The following is a 16,110-nucleotide window of genomic DNA, read 5'->3' as shown; positions in this document are numbered from 1 at the left end:
TTTTAAACTTCTCTTTCTGATAGTTTGTTGTTAGTGTATAGAAGTACAACACATTTCTGTATATTAATTTTGTATCCTGCAATGTTACCAAATTCATTGGTGAGCTCTTGCAGTTTTCTGGTGGCATCTTTAGGATTTTCTTTGTATAGTATCATGTCATCTGCAAACAGTGACAGTGTTACTTCTTCCTTTCCAATTTGGATTTATTTTTCTTCTCTGATTGCTGTGGCTAGAACTCCCAATATTGTGTTTAATAGCAGTGGCAAGAATGGACATCCTTGTCTTGTTCCTGATCTTAGAGGAAATGCTTTCAGCTTTTCACCATTGACTATGTTGTTAATTGTGGACTTGTCATATGTGGCCTTTATTATGTTGAGGTTTGTTTCCTGTATACCCACTCTGTTGAGAGTTTTTAACATAAAAATATGTTGAATTTTGTCAAAAGCTTTTTTTTGCATCTGTTGAGATGATCATATGATTAGTATTCTTCAATTTGTTAATGTGGTGTATCACATTGATTGATTTGTGGATATCGGACCACCCTTGCATCCCTGGGATGAATCCCACTTGATCATGGTGTATGATCTTTTTAATGTATTATTAAATTCAGTTTGGTAATATTTTGTTGAGTATTTTTGCATCTTTGTCCATCAGTGATATTAACCTGTAATTTTCTTTTTTTGTGATATCTTTGTCATGTTTTGGTTTCAGGGTGATGCTGGCCTCATAGAATGAGTTTGGAAGCATTCCTTCCTCTGCAATTTTCTAGAATAGTTTGAGAAGGGTAGGTGTTAACTCTTCTCTAGTGGTTTGGTAGAAGTCGCCCGTGAAGGTATCTGGTCCTGGACTTCTGTTTGTGGGAGATTTTTACTACTGATTCAATTTCATTACTGGTAATTGGTCTGTTCCTATTTTCTATTTCTTCCTGGTTCGGTCTTGGGAGACTGTGCATTTCTAGGAATTTGTCCATTTCTTCTAGGTTGTCCATTTTATTGGCATATAATTGTTTGTAGTAATCTCTTATGACCCTTTGTGTTTCTGTGGTATCAGCTGTAACTTCTTTTTCGTTTCCAATTTTATTGATTTGGACCCTCTCTCTTTTGTTCTTGGTGAACCTGGCTAAAGGTTATCTATCTTCTTTACCTTTTCAAAGAACCAGCTCTCAGTTTCAGCGATCTTTTCTATTGATTTGTTTTAGTCTCTACTTCATTTATTTCTGCTTTGATTTTTATGATTTCTTTCCTTCTATTAGCTTTGGGGTTTGTTTGTTCTTTTTCTGGTTCCTTTAGGTGTAAAGTTTGGTTGTTTATTTGAGATTTTCCTTATTTCCTGACATAGGCTTGTATCATTATCACTATAAACTTCCCTCTTAGAACTGCTTTTGTTGCATCCCACAGATTTTGGATCGTTGTGTTTCCATTTTCATTTGTCTCCAGGTATGTTTTTATTTTCTTCTTTAATTTTTTCAGTGATCCATTAGTTGTTCAGTAGCATATTGTTTAGCCTCCACGTGTTTGTGGTTTTTGCAGTTTTTTTCCTACTTTCATAGTGTTGTGGTTGGAAAAGATGTTCGATATGATTTCAGTTTTCTTAAATTCACTGAGACTTGTTTTGTGGCCTAGCATGTGATCTATCCTGGAGAATGTTCCATATGCTCTTGAAAAGAATGTGTATTCTGCTGCTTTGGGATGAGACGTTCTCTCTCTCTCTATATATATATGTATACATATATATATACATATATGTGTGTGTATATATGTATGTGTGTGTATGTGTGTATATATATATATATATATATATATATATATATATATATATATATATATATATATATAAAGTCCACCTGGTCTAATGTGTCATTTCAGACCAGTGTTTCCTTATTGATTTTCTGTCTGGATTGTCTGATCCATTGATGTAAGTGGGGTGTTAAAGTCCCCTATTATTATTGTGTTACTGTCAATTTCTCCCTTTATGTCTATTCATATTTGTTTTATGTGTTTAGGTGCTCCTTTGTTGAGTGCGTATATATTTATAATTGTTATATATTCTTGTTGTATTGATCCCTTGATCATTATGTAATGTCCTTCTTTGCTTCTTGTTACAGTCTTTGTCTTTAAGTACAGTAAGCATATTCTTTTTTTTTTTTTTTTTTTTTGCGGTACGCGGGCCTCTCACTGTTGTGGCCTCTCCCGTTGCGGAGCGCAGGCTCAGCGGCCATGGCTCACAGGCCCAGCCGCTCCACGGCATGTGGGATCCTCCCGGACCGGGGCACGAACCTGTGTCCCCTGCATCGGCAGGCGGACTCTCAACCACTATGCCACCAGGGAAGCCCAAGCATGTTCTTAACGTGCAGCCATCACCACCATCCATCACTCATCTTCCCAAACCAAAACTGTCCCCATTAAACATTCACTCCCCATCCCCTCCCCCAGCCCCTGAAGCCAGCTTGCTCTAGTCTTCACTTGATTTGCTTTGTCTGTCTCATTGCCTGGAGAATTCTTTCTTTATCCTTTCAGCCCAGTAGATTAATGGGATCAATATCTGGGTGTGGCACATCCTGTACCTTATTTTCCTGGGACTCAGCATGTAGTTCTTTCATCATTATATTTCTCAATACTTCCTACATATGTTTTAAATGCTTAAAACAGGTTGGGGCCTCTATCCAGGGCCCCAGCAGTTCTTTGGGTGAGTGTTCCCACAGTTCTCAGCTCCTGGACACTCTGCTCTGCATCTGCTTCTGGGCCAGCAGGGCCCTCCCTCTGTCAGTAACTCCATTTTCAGTCATATCTTTTCTGGATTGGGTTCATTAGTGATCCCATGTGATTTAGCATTTGGGCTCTCGGTTTGTCTCCAAAATTCTGTCATCTCCCTTTTTTCCCTCTCTCTGTTGAGATACTGACGTATCTCATTTTTGAGCTTGTCCCTGTCCAGTGGGTTTAGTGCTTGAAGCCTGTTTAGGGAATTCCTTCTGCTCCAAGTCATGTTTTATTGTTGGCTGGGTTCTTTGTCTTACGAAGTCCATCCTCTCTTTATCCCCCCTTTTTTTCTTCTCTCTCTCCCTTCCTTCCTTCTTTTTAAAAATATTGTTTATTTGAATTGTGGTAAAATATACCAAAAATGTACCATCTTAACCACTTTAAGTGCACAGCTCAGTGGCTTTAAGCACATTCACGTTGTTGTGTAACCATCACCACATCCATCTCCAGATCTTTCCCGTCTTCCCAAACTGAAGCTCTGTCCCCATTAAGCGCTAACTCCGTCTCCCAGCTCCGGGCCCCCACCATCTCCTTTCTGTCCCTATGGATTTGACTATTCTAGGTCCCTCAGATAAGTGGATCCTACAGGATTTGTCCTTTTGCGACAGACTTATTTCTTTTTTTAAAATTTAATTTAATTTTGTAATTTATTTAGTTGCGGTAGGTGGGCTCCTTAGTTGTGGCTCACAGGCTCCTTAGTTGCGGCACATGGGCTCCTTAGTTGCAGCCAGCAGGCTCCTTAGTTGCAGCTCATGGGCTGCTTAATTGCAGCACATGGACTCCTTAGTTGCGGCTCGTGGGCTCCTTAGTTGTGGCATGCAAACTCTTCGTTGCGGCATGCAATTGGAATCTAGTTCCCTGACCAGGGATCGAACCTGGGCCCCCTGCATTGGGAGCGCAGAGTCTTAACCAATCTGCCACCAGGGAAGCCCCACAACTGGCTTATTTCACTCAGCACAATATCTTCAAGATTCATCCATGTTGTAGCCTGTGTCAGGATTACCTTCCTTTTTAAGGCTGGATGATGTTCCACTGCATCCACTATGGCTGTCTTGTGTACTCTGAGAATGTCCAGAACAGGTCTGGGAAGAGCCCGCCATCTCCTCCTCTGTCTGTCCCACCTCAGGTGGCACCACCCACCCGTTTCCTCACCCCTGACTGAATCCCCCGCCATCCAGTCCTCCAGGAAGCCTGGCTAGTTCCACCCTCAAACACACGTTGGCTTCCACCTGGTTCCCCACCCCTGCCCCACCCCCACCCAGCCAGCAGTCCCCCCACAGAATGACACAGGGCTGCTGTGTGGCAGGAATCAAGGCAGGCCTGGCACCCCCATGGGCTCCCGGAAAGCTTTGGGGGCGAGGAAGTGGGGGAAAGGGCAGCCCCTGAGTGCCTGCGGTTGGGAGGACAGGGATGTCCCACCTGACCGAGGGGCGGGACCCACCCAACCTGGGCAGCAGGGATAGGGGCTGGCAGGTGTACGTGGCTCTGGGCTGGCCAACTGGAGCCCCACCCGCGTCCCCAGAACCCACAGGCCGGCTGAGGCTCCCCTCTCCAGCAGCCCCCGCCTGCGGAGGTGACCGGCCAAGAGCCACCGGCTGTCATCGCGCTACTATTCCTCCCCTCCTCCCAGCGCCGTGACCGTCAGCATGACTATTACTACTACTTCCGTTGTAAGGCAGCCCCTTGAAGCCTGGGGCGCCAAGACCCCCTCCCACGTGGGGCGTCCTCTGGGCACCCGGCCTCCGGGGTGGGGAGGCGGCCGAGCCTGGGCGCCCCCTGGGCAGCGGCGGGAGGGAGCCCGGCCGCCCCCAGTTTCCCAGCCCCCCTCGGCCGTTCCACTGCGGCGGCGGCGCGGGGAACGCGGGGCGGCGCGCGGAGATGGTAGCGCCCGCTCCTCTGCCTCCACCCGCCGCCCGCCGCCCGCCGCCCGCCGCCGCCGTGCGCTCTGGCAGGATGGCGCGGGCCAAGCTGCCGCGCTCGCCGTCCGAGGGCAAGGCGGGCCCGGGGGGCGCCCCGGCCGGCGCCTCGGCCCCCGAGGAGCCGCACGGGCTCAGCCCGCTGCTGCCGGCCCGCGGCGGGGGCTCCGTAGGCAGCGACGTGGGCCAGAGGTAGGGGCGGGGGCGCGGGGCGCCGCGGGAGGGGCTTTGCATCTCTGCGCTCGCATCCCGCACGGGCTCCGCTGGGCTGCACCTGCCGCGCGCGCTGCCTGCAGCCCCGGGAAGGGAGGGACGGCCGAGATCTCCCTCGGGACCCCCCAGCCAAGCGCCCCAACCGCTCTGTGTGTCTCCAGCCCACCTCAGGGAGACTGTGGGACCCCTGCTCCCTCCTGCTCTGAGAGGCTGAGCACAGAGGGCCAGCAGATAAGACCAGAGGGGAGAAAGGCAGTGGGGACCTGGGCGCTGTGCCGGGTGGCTTGGTGACCACTGCCCGAGCCCTGTCCCACTGGAGGCCATACTCTTGTTGGTTTCAGCAGCCACTTGGGGGGAGGCAGGGCCAGCATCTGTGTCCTGCTTCAGAGGTGAGCAGCGTGAGGCCCAGAGAGGCTGCATAGCAGATGGGAGCTGGGGTGTATCAGGGCTCAGGCTCCCTGGGGCTGGTGCCTGGAGCCAGTGGCAGCTGCGGTGCAGGAGCCTGGTTCCCCGGCCAGGCAGGGGCAGTGCCAACCCCTGTCCGGCCCCTCCTTGAGGACCGGCGCAGCACGACACCCTTATTTCACAGGTGAGGACACAGGCTCAGTCTGCAGGGCTAATGCTTAGCCATCCCCTGCCCTGTGCCAGGAGCCCTTCTAGATGCTGCGGGGGAAACCGAGATGAATCAGACCCATTGGTGTGGGCACATGTCGTGGGCACGGAAACCTGTGCCTGGTAGAGGGAGGTGCAGGCTGGGCCAGGGCAGGGAGAGCGGGGCTTCCTGGGGCACTGGCCCTTCGGGCGGGGAGCACAGGGAGATGGGCAGGGGCTTCCAGGCAGAAGAAGCAGCCAGGGCCAAAGCCTGGGGCGGTGGGGGGAGGCTCTGTGCCGTGTCAGGGTTGGGGCGAGGCGTTGGCAGAGACTCAGCCTGGCAGATGGCAGACCAAGGGTGCCTGGGGAGCCTCTCCCCGCCCCTCCTGCTGGCCACGTGCCTTCTGGGCCCCTCCCCACCCTCAAACCCCATTTCCTGCTCCTTGACACGCCCCTGGGGGCCGCTGCCCAGCAGTCATTCCCATTTGCCGGAGGAGACTGCTAAGGCTGGAGATTGAGTGCCTCTAACGGGCACGCCTGGTGGCCTCAAGCAGCAGATGGGCAGCCCCTGGGCAGGAGGGAGGCAAGTGCCGGCCAAGGCCCTGGAGACCAGATTCCTCTCTTCTCCATCCTCTTCCTGGAGGCAGTGCAGGGACAGAGGCATGGCAGGTCCTGTCTAGGCTGCATCTGAACCCGCAGTGCAGCATGGGAGCTGCGGTGGCAGGGACACCTCCTCCAGGGAGCCCTCCTCCCATACCCACCCCTGCCACCCCCAGTCCTGTGCTGATGACCCTTCATGTGAGCAGCCTCACTCAGTCCCCCTGCAGCCCCTGAGGTTCAGGGTCCTCGTCAGCCTCCTTCTGCAGAGTGAAGGGAGTGTCTGCAGCTGCAAAGCTGGCCCAGCAGCACCAAGGGCTGGTGCCTGCAGCTTCCTCTCCCCAAGCGTTGGATGCACACTGAGGAGTTTGCTCTGGACGGGAGCAGTAGGGAGCCATGGCAGGTTTCAGAGCAGAGGACGACCTGCAGGCTTTGTTCCTTAGGAACACGAGTCTGATAGATTCCAGTAAAACCAGAGCAGGCAGGTGGGTGCCCTCTGCCGGAGGGAGCCTGTGGCCGTAGCTCCTGTGGCTGCCCGCATACTGCCCGCGCCTTCTGGAGCCAGCCAGGGGCAGGGCTCGCTGGGCCACGAGGCCTCGGCCCTGCCCAGGGCGCCCCCCCACCTGCCCCTGAAGCACTGCACCCCCATCTCCTGGACGCTGTGGGGGGATAGTTAGAAACGTGATCTGGGGGAGGGGGTGATGAGGACCATCGCTTGAAGCTTTGGAGCTAAAGAGCCAGTGAGGGAGAGGCTGGCCGTGTAAGGAACTCTCCCGAAGGGTCACGGCTCGGCTAGGGCCCCTTCATGCCCCCAGGGGTGCTGCCGTGTAGGCTCACATCTGCTGGGGGGCCCCAGCGCAGCCCCCCACCTCCTGCTGAGTCTTCAGGAGCCCAGCCTCAGGTCGGGGCCAGGGAAGGCAAAGCTGGCCTGCTGGGGCCCGAGTTCAGGGGCCCCACTGGTGGCAGGGGGGGTGCTTTCAGCCCTGGACGTGTGCTGCCCCCTGGCCTTTGAGAGACGAGTCCTTGGGCCCCAACAGCTATGTGGGGGAGGAGGTGCCCCAGGAGCCAGAATGGGGTGAGGGTGCTAAGGCCCAGAGCTGTCGCCCAGGGGCCAGCAGGAGAGCAGGGCAGGGCAGTGTGCTGGCTTTTGGGGACACCCCTGCAGAGCCCCGGGCTGGTGGGGACAGAGCCACTGGAAGGTGTAGGCAGGAGGTTTCCAGGCACAGCTCAGGTCCCAGCCAGGTGCCAGGTGTGCTGAAGGAAGAGGGATGCAGAGGGGTGGGGCAGCTGGGGCCGGTGGGGCTGGAGAGGCTTACTTAGCAGGCCCCGCCCCCGAGGGTTTGGGTTGTGTGGCAAGTGAGGGGCTCACTGGTGGCTCGCTGGAGGGGACATGGGGGTAGCCGGGAAGGCGTGGCAGGGGCCCTGGTGAGAAGGAACGGGCTGCAGAAGGAACTGGAGGTAGAATTCTGGGGTCTGAGAGTTGTGGGGAGTCATGGCAGGGAATGGGGAGCGCTCTGTGGACGGCTGAGTTTGGGGTACCTAGAGGCACGGCCACGGGGAGAAGAGCCCAGGCCGGGGAGTGGGGACCCTTGTGTGGGTGTGGCTTTGGGTGGGGCCACACGGGCAAGGGGAGGAGTGGAGGCCAGAGGCCAGGACGAGCCCTGAGGTCCCGCCGGAGGCCGCGCGCACAGGTCGAGGGAACTCCAGGGCAGGAAGAGGGTCCCCGGGGAGGGGAGGGGAGGACCTGGACGGGGGAGTGGGAGGCCGCCAGGAGGCGAGGCCCATAAGCTGGGCCTGGAGGCTGTCTTCGCCCTCCCCAGGGGTAGTTTCAGGGGCGGGCCTCACCAACCCTGGACCCTCACCCGGAGGGGACATCCAAGGAGGGGCTCGCTCAGAGCTGGGCTGACGGGAAGGTTTGGGGAGAGAGGGGGCGCTCCAGCCGCGGGGTCTTCGTGCAAAGGCCCACAGGTGGGGTGGGGCCTTGGGGCGCGGGGTGCAGTCAGGGGTGGGGCCTGGGCGGGGCCACTGCAGGTGCTGCAGGGCCTGGGCAGGGGTTGAAATCGCCTGGAGACCCGGGTGGCAGCTGCAGAGAGTGGCCGCTGGGGGGCGCCCGTACACCCAGGGCCCTGACTCAGGGCGGCCCCTCTGAGCCTGGCTGCCCACCAAGGACGGGCGGGGGCGGCGGCGGTCAGGCCCCGCCTCTGCGTGCAGAGCCCTGCAGGCTTCTGTGGACTGCGGGGGCCGGGGAGGGCAGGGAAGCAAGGGTTGCAGGGAACACCGGCTTGGCCAGCCCAGGACCAACGGTGCACTTTGCTCTGGGGGCCCGAGCCCGCCCTCCCCGCGTGCTCTGAGCCCAGCGCGTGGCCGCCTCCTCCGTCTCCCCCTCCGGCGGCTCCAGCGCGGCCCTGCCCTCCTGCTGTTCTCCCCGGGACCCTCGGGCCTCCGCCGCCCCTGCCCCCCGCCCTGCAGATCCGCACCTTCGTGTGCCCGCCCCCTCCAGGAGCAGGGCCGCTCTCCCTCTCCGGTCCCGTCCTCTCCTGCCGGCGCCCCTCACCCGCTCTCAGCAAGTTCCCGGTCCGCTGTGACCGGCTCTGGCCCTGCCAGGTTCCTGCCACCCTGGGTGCAGCTGTCGCCCGGCTCAGCACTGGGGGCAGCGCCCAGGCCAAAGGAAACCTGAGCTGGATAAACACGCAGGATCTGGGCCCAGTTAAGCCCAGGTTTCCCCTGCTCTCTGCAGCGCCCAGCCCCACACCACGCCCGCCCAAGACCTCACCCGCCCGGGCACCAGGAGCTGTAGCTGGGGTCCCACCCAGAGGGCCCTGCACGGGCAGGCAGGCAGGCCGCTCCCCGCTCCCCGCCTGTGGCCTTAGGGAGGCAGTGGTCCTCTCTGAACCTTGGTTTCCCCTTCTGGAAGATGTTTGCTTTAAGGATTGAAAGAGAGGCCCCGTGAAGCCTCTGCGGAGAAGCAGCCCCTGGTGGGTGCGTCACCAGCAAAGAGCAGACCCTCTGTGCCTCCCTCCCCACCCTGCCCCGACACGGGCTGTCTGGCAGCTCCCACCAGCCTCTTCCTCCCAGCCTCCCTCCCAGGTCGGCACAGGCCACGCCCACCTTGGTGTCATCTGGCTGTGGCCAGTCTGGTAGAGCCCTAGGCCAGGCCGCCCAAAGGGCAGCAGGTGTGTGTTGCTGGCCCAGTAGAGGGGTTGCCCCTGGGGGTCCCTAAAATCACTGGCCTGCCTTGTCACCAGGAAGCCGAGGGGCAGGGCAGGGGGTGCAATGGCTTGTAGAGGGCGGGGGAGCCCAGGAGAGGTCGTCCAGCCAATGGCCCTGTGTGGGGCCCGCCTCTTGCTGCCATGAGCTTCCTGGGTGTCAAAGGGGGGCCGACAGTGCTGCTTCCTGGACACTGGGGTCGCGCAGGGCCTGGGGCAGGCTTAGTGCCGAGCAGGGCGGTGAGCACTCGCCAGACCTGCTGTCCTGCCGCTCGCTTGGCCACAGGCGGGTGCCCATCCTGCGTGCGGTCTCCCCGGCCTGGGTCGGGGCGGGGCGCATGTGCCGGCACTGCCGCGTGCACTGTGCTGCTGCTCAGGCACCGAGGCCGCCAAGCCCAGTCGGGAGTGTGTGCACGGGCGCACCCCTGCTTCCCTTGGACCCTGCCCGGGTCCTCCCTATGTGTCCCTGCCCACACCTGGTCCAGGAGTCCAGGCCCTCTGTCTGTCCATCCGTCCGCGTTGATGTGTCCACTCGATTCCATCCCCAGGCTTCACCTGGAAGATTTCAGCCTGGACTCCTCTCTGTCTCAGTAAGTGCCTGGCTCACAGGTGGCCTCCCAGCCCCTGGCAGGCCCGGGGGGAGGGTCCGCTCCGGCCACACCACCTGCCCTGCAGCCGGGTGAGAGCGGGGACACGGCCGGTGCTGCTGGGCCTTGGGTGGGGCTTCCTGGGGAGGAGCCTGGGAGTAGGAAACGGGGGTGTCCGGAGGCGAATATCGCACAGGTGGTGACCACAGCCCTCGGGAGGGAGCAGGGACCCCTGCCGTGGTGCCCACGTGGGGACAGGCCTACAGGTGACCGCCGGTGACCATCCGGACCCCCAGGCGCCTGGCTCGCCCTCCCCACCGTGAGCCCTGCCAGGCTTCTCCTGGCTTCAGCTAGGATTTAGGTCCAGCAGAGGGTGCTTTGAGGTCAGGGTGCCCAAGCGCCCTCAGCAGCCCATCGGGGGCGTTCCTGGGAAAGAGCCCCCCACCTGCTCACACCCACGGCGTCCAGTGTGGCCACCGACCGGGGCCTGGTTTTTAGTCTCGTTAATTAACACCGTCGACATGGGCCACCACCACCCGCTCGGGGCTTCTCCGCGCCGCCCCCTGCAGCCCGAGGCTTTGCGCTGTTAACGCCGCCGGCAGGAGCCTGGGAGCGGCCCCGGGCCTCAGTCCCCCAGCGGTGGCGCGGTGGGTAACAGGAGGGGGAAGGTGGTAACGCAGGGCTCTCCCAGCCCCACCAGGAGTGGGTCTGAGACCGTGGGAGGATGTGGACGGTTGCAGCCGCCTGAGGGGCTGAGGCTGGGGTCCTGCTGCCCCAGAATTGCATTGTCACGGGCAGAGCAAACGTCCCTGGGCCCTCGGAGGCCCAAGGGGGCTCACCGGGGCCCCTGACCGAGCCAAGGCGCCAGTACAAGGACGCTCTCGGACTGGGGAGGCCCAGGACGGCGCCGTCTGTTGGTTTGCGAGGTCACCCGCAGCCCTTGCTTTCCTCGGTGTGCCAGGCTCCGGGGGGCTGACTGGTAGAGGGGAGGCGTATGGCCACGGGCTGACGTGGGACAGCGGGCGGCCTGTGCCCCAGCCTGTACCGTGGGAGGAGCTGCAGGAGAGCCTGGGCCCCCGACGCCCCAACAGGTGAGGCTGCAGCCGGGGCAGAGCAGCCCGCCCGCCTGAGGGCCCCACCTCCAAACCCAGACCCGCCCGGCTCCTTGCCCGCCCGCCCTGGGACCTACCGCTGCCCGGGGAGCAGGGCAGGACACGTGCCTGTCCTTGTCCAGGCCCCTGGGCGGGCCACAGGCTCTGCCCATTCTCAGAACAGCCGGCCTCGGTGTCGGCAGTTGGGCCCCGGCCCTGCTCTTCCACCTTGCCCGGGGCTCCGGGGCCTCCTGCGTGGAGCTCCCGGGCACGTGCTGCAGAGCCACCGGCACGCAACAGCAGACCGGGAAGAAGGCCACCAGACCTTGGCCCCGTGTGACTGCAAGGCTGGCACAGCCGGGCGGGTGGGCCTCCCGCAGCCGTGTGCCTGGTGTCTGGCCACCCTCCCACCAGGACCAGCCGCCTGTCCCTGCGTTTGCCGCTTCCCGGCACAGGCCATCTGTGCCCGAGCTGCCTGCCAGGAGTCCCTGGAAGGCCACTCCCCCAGCCTGCCGGTCAGCCTACCGGTCAGCAGGGAGAGCTGTAGCCCCCTTCTTCTACCTGCCCTCGCCTGGCAGGTCCGGTCCTGGTGTGGGGTGGGTGGAGTTCAAGCAGCTCTGCTGGCACGAGGGGGCCTCCTCTGGTCCACCCCAGCATGGGCAAGACCCTGCACGCCGGCAGCGGGCCTGGGCCCACTCGAACGCAAGCCGAGTAGGGATGGGGCACAGCCGCCTGCTGGGACCGGACTCCTACACCCCTGAAACTCGGGAGACCCAGGCCCCATCGGGAGTTCAGAGCCCTGTCTCCTCTGACCACTGGGTGACCTGAGCCAGCGTCCAGCCTGGGTGGGCCTCTGTTTCCATGTGTGTAGGGACGGGGCTCGCGGGACCCCTCCGAGAGGCCCTGTGACCGGGCTTGGGGAGATGGCCCTCAAGCTGCCCGGCCTGGATGCGTGTCCTTGCCAGCCTGAGAGCTGCTCACTCCATGACGGACAGAAGGGAGCAAGGCTCAGGACTGTCCCGGGACAGGGTGTGGGCTTGGCCTGTCCGGTCCTCGGGGCTCATGGCCGAACCCCAGGGGGTACCCCAGGGACTGTCTGAGGCCGGGGCTCTCAGAAGCCTCGGGGCCCCGTGACCAGGCCTGCCCAGTGCTGCAGACCTTCCTGCGCGCTGGGCAGCGCCGTCCTCCCCGCCGGGCGTCCTGCCGCAGGGGCGGGCGAATGGGTGCGAGCGGGTGCAGACAGAGCGGGCCCCTCGTCTGCCCTCACCCAGGGCTCTCGAGCTGTGTTTGCCGGGCCGTCGCCCTGTGAGCTCTCAGCCGGCTCCTGGCTCTGGGCCCCCCCCCAGCCCTCCCCCGCTCCCCAGAGCAGCTTCCTGTGGGCCTGGTCACCGGCTCCACCACGGGGCCACCACAGGGCCTCAAGCCACAGCTGGTGGCCGGCAGCCACGTGCCACCGGCAGCCATACACGTGGGTTTATGGCACGGGGCCGTCTCTTCTGGGTGATGTGAGTGATAGGTGCAGGCCAAAGTCGGACTCAGAGCAAGTCCAGCCCCGATCGCTGGCACCACCCAGCTGGTGGGTGCCAGGGCCCGAGCCACGGGCGTGGGCCGTCTCTCACTTCTTCCTCTCTCTGAAAACCACCGCTTACCTGGCCTTTACAAGGGAGGACTTGAGGCTCAGAGCGGACCGTGTTACCTTCTCCTCCGCAGTCACGGCAGCCCTGCCAGACTCCCTCAGAACGCCCGTGGCAGGCGGTTCCTGTCACCGCCTGAGCCCCAGGTGAGGCGGCTGAGGCTCAGACAGGCGGGGCCACAGGCAGGGGAGGGGCGGGGCTCTGCCGGCCAGAGGGTCCGTGACCCTGGCGTGGCTGCATCCCCCAGGAACTTGCGGGGCCAAGAGCACATCCTGCAGCTGAATTACACCCACTGCACCCGCACTTCAGAGTAAATGGAAAGCTTGTAACTTACTTTCTGTGGTGCGAGAAGCGGGCAGCCACAGCTCGTGAAAAATTAGAAGTGGAGGCGGCTCCGTGGATTTCCCCGGCACCCAGGCTCGACCTCCCGGGGCCGAGTCTCCGCCGGCCTCCGCCGCCCCCCACCTCTTTCTCTCCTCCCGTGTGGAGAGCACCCGGGGCCGGGGGGGGCCTGTCCAGATGGGTGTCCACAGCCGCCCGGGCAGGGGGCTGACGGGTTCCATGTCTGAGGCATGACCAGTCCCGGTTGGCAGTCCTGACCCCTGGGCCTGGGCGGGGACTTCCGGGGGCAGCAGCGGCAGCAGCCGTGAGAGGCATGCGGGCTGGGGGCGCGGTGCACGGGGGGCAGGTCCCCGGGAGGCTGAGGAGGAAGGAGGGAGACTCGGCCACCAGCCACGCGCATCAGCTGCGTGGGCCGAGCTGGGCCTCGCTGGCCAGATGAGGGCCAGGAAGGGGGTACCCGCGTGGAGGGACACAAGGGGTGGGGACCCTCCTTGAGGCTTCGCTGTGCAGGGCAGGACGGTGGGGGAGTGGTCCCTCGGACACGTGGGCACCGCTGAGGGGCGTCTGCCCGCTGACCTGGCCCAGGCCCAGCCCGGCTTGTCTGAGCCCCTCCTTCAGAGAGAAGGCATTTGACCAACTCCCCAAAGGGACCCTCAGGGATTCCCGCGACCTGGCTCTGGGCAGCACCTGCAGAGGAGGCTGGGGTTCAGGTCCAGTGGGGTGTGCTGGGGTACAGTGTACAGTGGATGCCTTGGGGTACAGTAGGGTATACTGGGGTGTAGTGTACAGCGGGGTACACAGATATACTGGAGTACAGTGGGTGTACCAGGGTACAGCGTACACTGAGATGTGCTGGGGTGCAGTGTGCCGGGTGCACTGCGGTACAGTGGTGTGCACAGGGATATACTGGGACACGAGGAGTGTGCTGGGCTGCTGTGTACAGTGGGTGTGCTAGGGTGCCACAGAGTGTGCTGGGGTGCAGTGGGTATATTGGGATGCTGTGTGCAGTGGGGTGCGTTGGGTACAGTGTGCAGTGGGGTGCACTGACCGCTGGCTCTGGGCTTGGACCCCGCCAGTCTGCGGGAGGCCTGTCCTGCCACCCTGGCTGACCACCCTGCACCAGGACCTGAGAGTGGGGAAGGGCCCACACCACCAGCTTCTCCCCCTGGGCCCTTCTTGAGCCCTGTGACCAGTGGGGGCCACTGTGGTCAGGCCAGGGCCCCCGACCTGGCAAAGGTCAGGGAGGTGCTGGGGCTCTGCCCAAGTCCCCTCCCGCGGGCCCATCACCAGGGCAGGTCCAGATGGCTGCTGCCAACACATCAAGTCTGTATCACACTCTATGCCTAGAACAGGCTTGAGGAGTGATGAATATTTTAAACACTTTTTGGAGATGTTGGGGCAGCCAGCCGCAGGCAGAGCAGTGCCTTTAAACTTTCAAGGTGACAGCGGCATGAATTTCTGCATCGATAGGAGCTGGAGCCTGGTCAGAGGGGGAGGACATTCACAGCCCTCCACCCTGGTGGACGACAACAGGGAGGTAGGGGTGGGGAGCAGGGACCTGGGCCAGCGTGCACCTCACCTCTGCCTGTGGACCACTGTCCTGCATCCCATCTGCTCAACCGCCACCTCCTACATGCAGCCCTCCGAGATTCCGCTGGGTAGCACTACTCTGCCTTCAGGGCGCTCAGTCCCTCTGCCTCCTGTGTCACGGTCTTCACACAGAGCGTGGCTGAGCAGCTGCCTCACCTGGACAGTCTTATCGCACCCACACAACATCCCTGAGGGTGGTGGGGCCGCCTCCACCTGACATCTGGGTGGGGTGAGGCACAGGGTGTGGCATCTGGACCAGGCCTTTCCGGTCAAAAGCCCCGCCCCAAATCCCGGGCTCCTGCTGCCTCTGTCTGGTCAGGGGGTGAGGACTGGCCACAGTGACGCCCACGGGCTGCTTGTGGGGTCCTGAGACCCACCTGCCAATGGGGCAGATGCAGCCTGGAATGGAGGCCATGTGGCAGATGCCAGGTGCCAACCCAGAGCAAGGCAGCCCAGCCCCGGGGCCCCCACCCGGCGAGGGAAGCGGTGCTGGACCATTCCCGCCACGGGAACCTGGCTACAGGGTCATTGTCGTCCTGCCTGCTGTCAACACTGGAGTTTCCATTATGGTGGAACATTAAGCCCTCGCCTGGCCAGCATGCCGGCCACAGCGGGCTCGCGGCCGAGGCGGGGGCAGCGGCCCGTGGCCTCCGGGTCCCACGTTAACCCTAGTGACCAGACGGGCCATCCCCACCCCGCCTCCTCATTCGGCAGCAAACTCCTGCCAGTCCTTGTGGTCTGTTCCCAGGACGCTGGGGGCCCGGGCAGGGGCTCAGGGCATCTGGGGATCGTCCAGGGAATGGCCTCGGTGGGAGGGGGCCCACTGCTGGCCTGTCTGCCTCAACCATCCCGCGGGCTGCAGCGAGTCTGCAGGCACAACTACCACGGGCCTCCAGACAAAGCAGCTGACCATTGGCTTCTGGAACATTCTGTACTAATGATATGGCATGTTTTGAGCCAAGGGCCACACAGGCCACATGTAATCCTGGTGGCTGCCGTGACAGCCCAGGCTGGGGGCCTGTGAGCATACACCTCTGCGGGGCCTGGAGGGCCCTGGGCACTGAGAAGGCGGCAGCCGGTGGGCAGGTCCGCTGGGGGCACGTGGGGACGTGGCACCCAGGGCCTTCTGTCTGAGATGGCAGCGCTGACCCTGGCTCTGACAGCAGGGAGGGGCCTGCCATGTGGGGGGCTTTGGGCTGGAGCCCCCGCTGGCCCCGGGCCCACTCCTTCCTGCCCGCCCCCCCAGGGTCCAGGTGGAATTCTACGTCAACGAGAATACCTTCAAGGAGAGGCTGAAGCTGTTCTTCATCAAAAACCAAAGATCCAGTGAGTGGGGCCTTCGGCGGGGGGGCAGGGGCGGCGGGAGTGCCCCTCAACTCCGGCCCGCACCACGTTCCATCCTGTGGGGGCCCGCCGCCCCCGGCAGCCGGGTGGCACCGTCTCAGACCCTTCACCCCGAGGGGCTCCCTTGCCCCTCCGTGTGGCCCCACCCTCCCGCTGCGGGTAACCTCCACCTGCATCCCAGCAGGAGCTTGGCCCCCTGGGATGCAAGATGGGGTGCGGAGGTGCCTGTGGGTCCTGGTCCGT

General features: G+C 61.3%; 1 protein-coding gene across 1 annotated transcript in view; it reads left to right on the top strand.

Annotated features, from left to right (window-relative positions):
• KCNT1 (potassium sodium-activated channel subfamily T member 1) overlaps positions 1–16,110 on the top strand; it is a gene marked incomplete at both ends in the record, with an annotated part of 66,871 nt that overhangs the window by 22,162 nt on the left and 28,599 nt on the right. Inside the window, one exon of the mRNA XM_079705870.1 lies at positions 15,770–15,849. Coding sequence (XP_079561996.1) covers positions 15,770–15,849 — 80 coding nt within the window. The remainder of the gene's footprint in view (positions 1–15,769; positions 15,850–16,110) is intronic.

This window comes from Hyperoodon ampullatus (assembly GCF_949752795.1).
Source record: "Hyperoodon ampullatus genome assembly, chromosome: 6".
NCBI lineage: Eukaryota > Metazoa > Chordata > Mammalia > Artiodactyla > Ziphiidae > Hyperoodon > Hyperoodon ampullatus.
This window is presented reverse-complemented; position numbering and strand designations above follow the sequence as displayed.